The sequence below is a fragment of the Nannobrachium achirus genome, assembly GCF_963921795.1.
Source record: "Nannobrachium achirus genome assembly, chromosome: 13".
Taxonomy (NCBI): domain Eukaryota; kingdom Metazoa; phylum Chordata; class Actinopteri; order Myctophiformes; family Myctophidae; genus Nannobrachium; species Nannobrachium achirus.
The window spans coordinates 35,406,241-35,410,545 of NC_137833.1; the positions used below are offsets into that span (position 1 = coordinate 35,406,241).

Genomic DNA, 4,305 nt, shown 5'->3' on the forward strand with positions numbered 1-4,305 from the left:
GTAAAACCTTTGTTCCGGTAGGTTGTTTTACCTTCCACCCTCTTAGTGATAATGTCCACATGGCAGTGGTGGCAAAAGTACTCTTAAGTGAAATACTTAGTTAAAAGTATCAATACTGCTATGTAGAAATACTCTGTTGCAAGTAAGGGCCCAGAATTCAAAATGTTCCTGTGTAAAAGTAAAAACGTATTGGCATCAAAATGTACTAAAAGTACTACTCATTATGCAGAATGTCCCATTTCACTTTACAAATCTTTAGAAAATAGCAGATCTACAAGCTCAAAATGTGTCTCATCGCGATGCATTGTGAGCTTGTAGATCTGCTATTTTCAATAGCAATTGTAGCCAATCAGGAGGGAATATGGGAATATGATGACATGACTTTGCACAAAATCTGTAGGATCAGTGTCCAAAAATCGGCCTCATGGTGGCGCTAGAAGAGGACCATGTGAGAAATCAGTTGTGGTTTGCCAGCCAAGGAGTGTGTGTGTGCAAAGTTTGGCATGGATAGGGACAACAGATAAGAGTGGGGCCAAAAGTGTGACGTGACGGACAGACGGAGGGAGGGAGGGACAGCCAGTGGAGCTTGTAATGTGCTCCTATATGAATGTACTGTACCTCGGTCAGTGTGTAGTGGCACATCTCAGAGAGCTGCGAGTGCTGGTCCTGCCCTGAAGAGGGATGGAGATCTGGGCTTGGATGCAGTACTCCGTGTTGGGCAATAGGTTGTTGAGAGACAGATGTTTGCGACAACACTCTATCTCATGCACGTCCTGGAAAACACAACGGGGGAGAGAGGAGGGAGGAGTGGATCAGTATTAAGTAACAAGCACGGGAACGAGCGCAGAGGAAAAACTATGACAGAGGTTCTAAAACGTTTACATATCAAGGAAAGGACCTCCAAATTAAAATGTATTTGGCCGCAGACCCCCCAATCAGGAAAATATTTCATGTCAGGGACTGTGTTGTTAAAACTTCTAATAAAGTCTTCAATCAATCAATCAATCAACCAATCAATCAATCGGTAGAAGTGGTGGTAGTGCTGTAATAGTTTCAGCAGTGCATTATAAATCAAATGTATTATTATTATTATTATTATTATATTGCAGCATTTATTTATGGATGTTAACAACTGGGAAACCAGTAACAAGATAAAGTGTGTGTGTGTGTGTGTGTGTGTGTGTGTGTCTGTCTTCAGCACCTCGTCTCCATTGGTGTGTATGACGTAGATCTTATAGCACAGTTTCTTGTGCATCTTGTGAGGGAGAGCGCGGGGCTTCACACGGACCACAATGCCTTGCGCTGTCACGTTTAGCCTCAGTGTGGGCGGGCTGATCTTGGCTGTCAAATATAAACAAATAGAACTTCACAAAACCGTTCCAAAGCATTATCTGTGCATTCTGGGTACCCATAAACCCTCTTTTTTGATTTTCAATTTTTTCACATTACACAGTACACATAAAGGACAACACAGATAAATCAAAGGTACAAAATAAGAAGAGACACATCTACTGTAATGAGTTCATTACCGCAATAACTATATAATATATAATATATATATATATATATATATATATATATATATATATATTCCAAGACTAGCAAATCTACAAGCTCACAATGCATCGCAAGTTTTCAAATGTATAAAAATCTTTTGAAAGTAGAAATGTATATAGGGTTCAAGTGGTGGATGTATATTTTGTAATAATCAAAAACAAAAAAGTAACTAGGAACTTAAGTTTTCAAATAAATGCAATGTTTAAGTGGAAGCCATTGTTCTAGCGATAATAAAAATATTATCAAAATATATATATATTTTTTTTTAGAAAATGATGATGTCACAAGACTATAAATTTCTGAACGTCCCACAGCTCTCCTAAGAGACTTGGACAGAGTAGATTTTCTTTTGCTATTTTATTATGAACATTAGTGAGGACCCATTATATCAAGATGGGTTGAAAAGTGACAAAGTCCTCCTTTAAGTAAATATACTATATATAATATAATTACACCACTGAAAAAATGGAAAGAAAACTCACTCTCCCAGCGAGGGCTGAACCTGGGGGAGAGTGCCCATGCTGATTGTCTGGCAGGCAGTGAGGAGGAAGCATGGACCCTGGCATAGTACCACTCTCTGGGGTCGGAGGTCACGCTGCTCAGGTCACACTGGGTGGCGCTGATCCCCTGGCAGTCCCACACGTCAAGCCACTGTGGCTCCCCATAGCTGGAGAGGACAGGGAAATATATATATACATATATATACCATAGCTGGAGAGGACAGGGGGGGAAATATATACTGTATATATCAGGGGTCTTCAATGTTTTCAGGCCAAGGACCCCTTAGCAGAGAGAGAGAGATGACACAGGGACCCCTCTACATGTTGTATAAATGTGTGATGGAGATTCTCATCGATTTCATAGATAGATTCATAGACTTGTTTGACACCTAACCACCTACAATCTTAAATCGTCGATACTTAGTAAACTTGACCTTTCACTCTGTACTTTGTCTGCTCTTTTTTTTTACCTCCAAACCTTTTTGCCAAAAATAGCAGATCTACAAGCTCTCAACGCCTCGCAGCAAGTATAGGGATGCGAGGGTTAAAGTTATTCAAGCATTTAAAACTAGTAAGACGCCTCAGGCCAAGTATGGCCTGCTTGTGCGCCAGCAGAGCGTGCCATGAGGTGTGCTCTCCTGGCCTCATTGGCTGTTAATGAAGACATTGCTAGAAATGCTGGACCATGATTGGGCTGCGGGCTTAAACACAGGCAGACACCGACATACGTACATACTTATATACCTACATACTTATATACCTACATACGCAGCCGAACGCAGTACTTGCGTGCTCTTCTCGCGCAAGTAATTTAAATCATCTTGTAGATTTAGCAGGGCAAGGTAACATTTCACTCTCTCTCTACTGGTTAACAGTTAGTGATGTGTGTTGCATGTTAACTGGTGACTTTATGAGTGATGCATCTGTACTGTGGTGACTGTATGAGTGTTGCATCTGTTCTGTGGTGACTGTATGAGTGTTGCATGTCATGTGTACTATGGTGACTGTATGAGTGTTGCATGTGTACAGTATGTATGTATGTATGTTTTATCCACACTCACATCTTCCACTGCACGTTGTAGTGCAGTGTGGAGGTGTTGGAAGGTGAGTTCCAGTGAAGAACATTCCTGTAGTCCACAGACTCAAACTTCACCTCAGTCGGCGGAGTCAGAAACACTGGAACTGAAGAAATGATAGATAAAGGATACAGACAGGATATTCAGCCCTGACCCAGGCCTGTGCCAGCTCTCCTCAGGAGAACTAGACCATTTGCAAAAGGTTTGTAATACCTCACTATACCAAGGTTATTATACTTTAACAAAACTAACAAAATAACTCAAATGTAAAAATGAAAACATGTTGTGAGCTTGTAGGCTATTAATGTTTTGAATCTCACCCGACAAACACCTCATAATTACAATAAGAAAAACTATAACTAATAAAAACTAAGCTTTTTCAAAAATACAAAACAAAACTAGCAAAAAAAATAAAAAATATGAACTAATCATGAAAAGTTCCAAATTGCATTAAATATTGCCGGATGCCCTGCGGTGGATTAGAACCCACAAGACTCTGCAGTGGTATCAACATACATTAAATACATCAAATGTTACCTTGCGCTGTGAGACAGCTAGAGAAGATCTCCAGAACTATGACCAGAAACAGCAGAGCAGTCATGTTGGCGATTTTTGTCTGTCTTTGGAGTGCGTCAGATGGTCAGACCTGGCCAGGACAGTGTACCGCACTGAGTTGAACTTACCTTTACGCTTTTATGTACTCAACTCACTTCCCCTTATGATTTCCATGAGGCATTAGCAATGATGCATTTACAGTATAGACATGTACAGGTACAGTATCTGGAAACGTCAAATGATACATTTGATATTTCACATATGTCATATTGTCATGGCATGGTGGATTATGTCATTTCTTTGTAAGAGTTGATTGACTGATTAGGATATGGCAAGAAAAAAACATATACAATAATGAAAAGAAATAGAGAAGTAGCCTATAAACTTCAGTTACTACAGTAGTTACTTTGCAGATATAAATTATAATATTATAAAACATACATAAGCCACTTTAGCCCTATTTTATATCTTGGATATTTGAAAATAGATGATCTGCAAGCTCGCATCTAGATCTGCTATTTTCAAACATTTTATACATTTACTTTTGGTACTTTAAGTACTTATTGATGCCAATACTTTTCTACTTTTATTCAATTAAATCTTGAATTCCGTAGGCT

The 4,305-nt window shown here is 39.3% G+C and overlaps 1 protein-coding gene across 1 annotated transcript; it reads right to left on the bottom strand.

The window, feature by feature from the left end:
• Positions 1 to 623: 623 nt before the first annotated feature.
• Positions 624 to 3,734, bottom strand: LOC308297278 (interleukin-22 receptor subunit alpha-2-like; the record flags this gene model as incomplete). Its single annotated transcript, XM_080740691.1, has 5 exons — positions 624 to 773; positions 1,202 to 1,341; positions 2,040 to 2,224; positions 3,119 to 3,239; positions 3,671 to 3,734. The coding sequence occupies 5 exons, from the start codon at positions 3,732 to 3,734 to the stop codon at positions 624 to 626; spliced, it is 660 nt and encodes a 219-aa protein (XP_080596817.1).
• Positions 3,735 to 4,305: the final 571 nt, after the last annotated feature.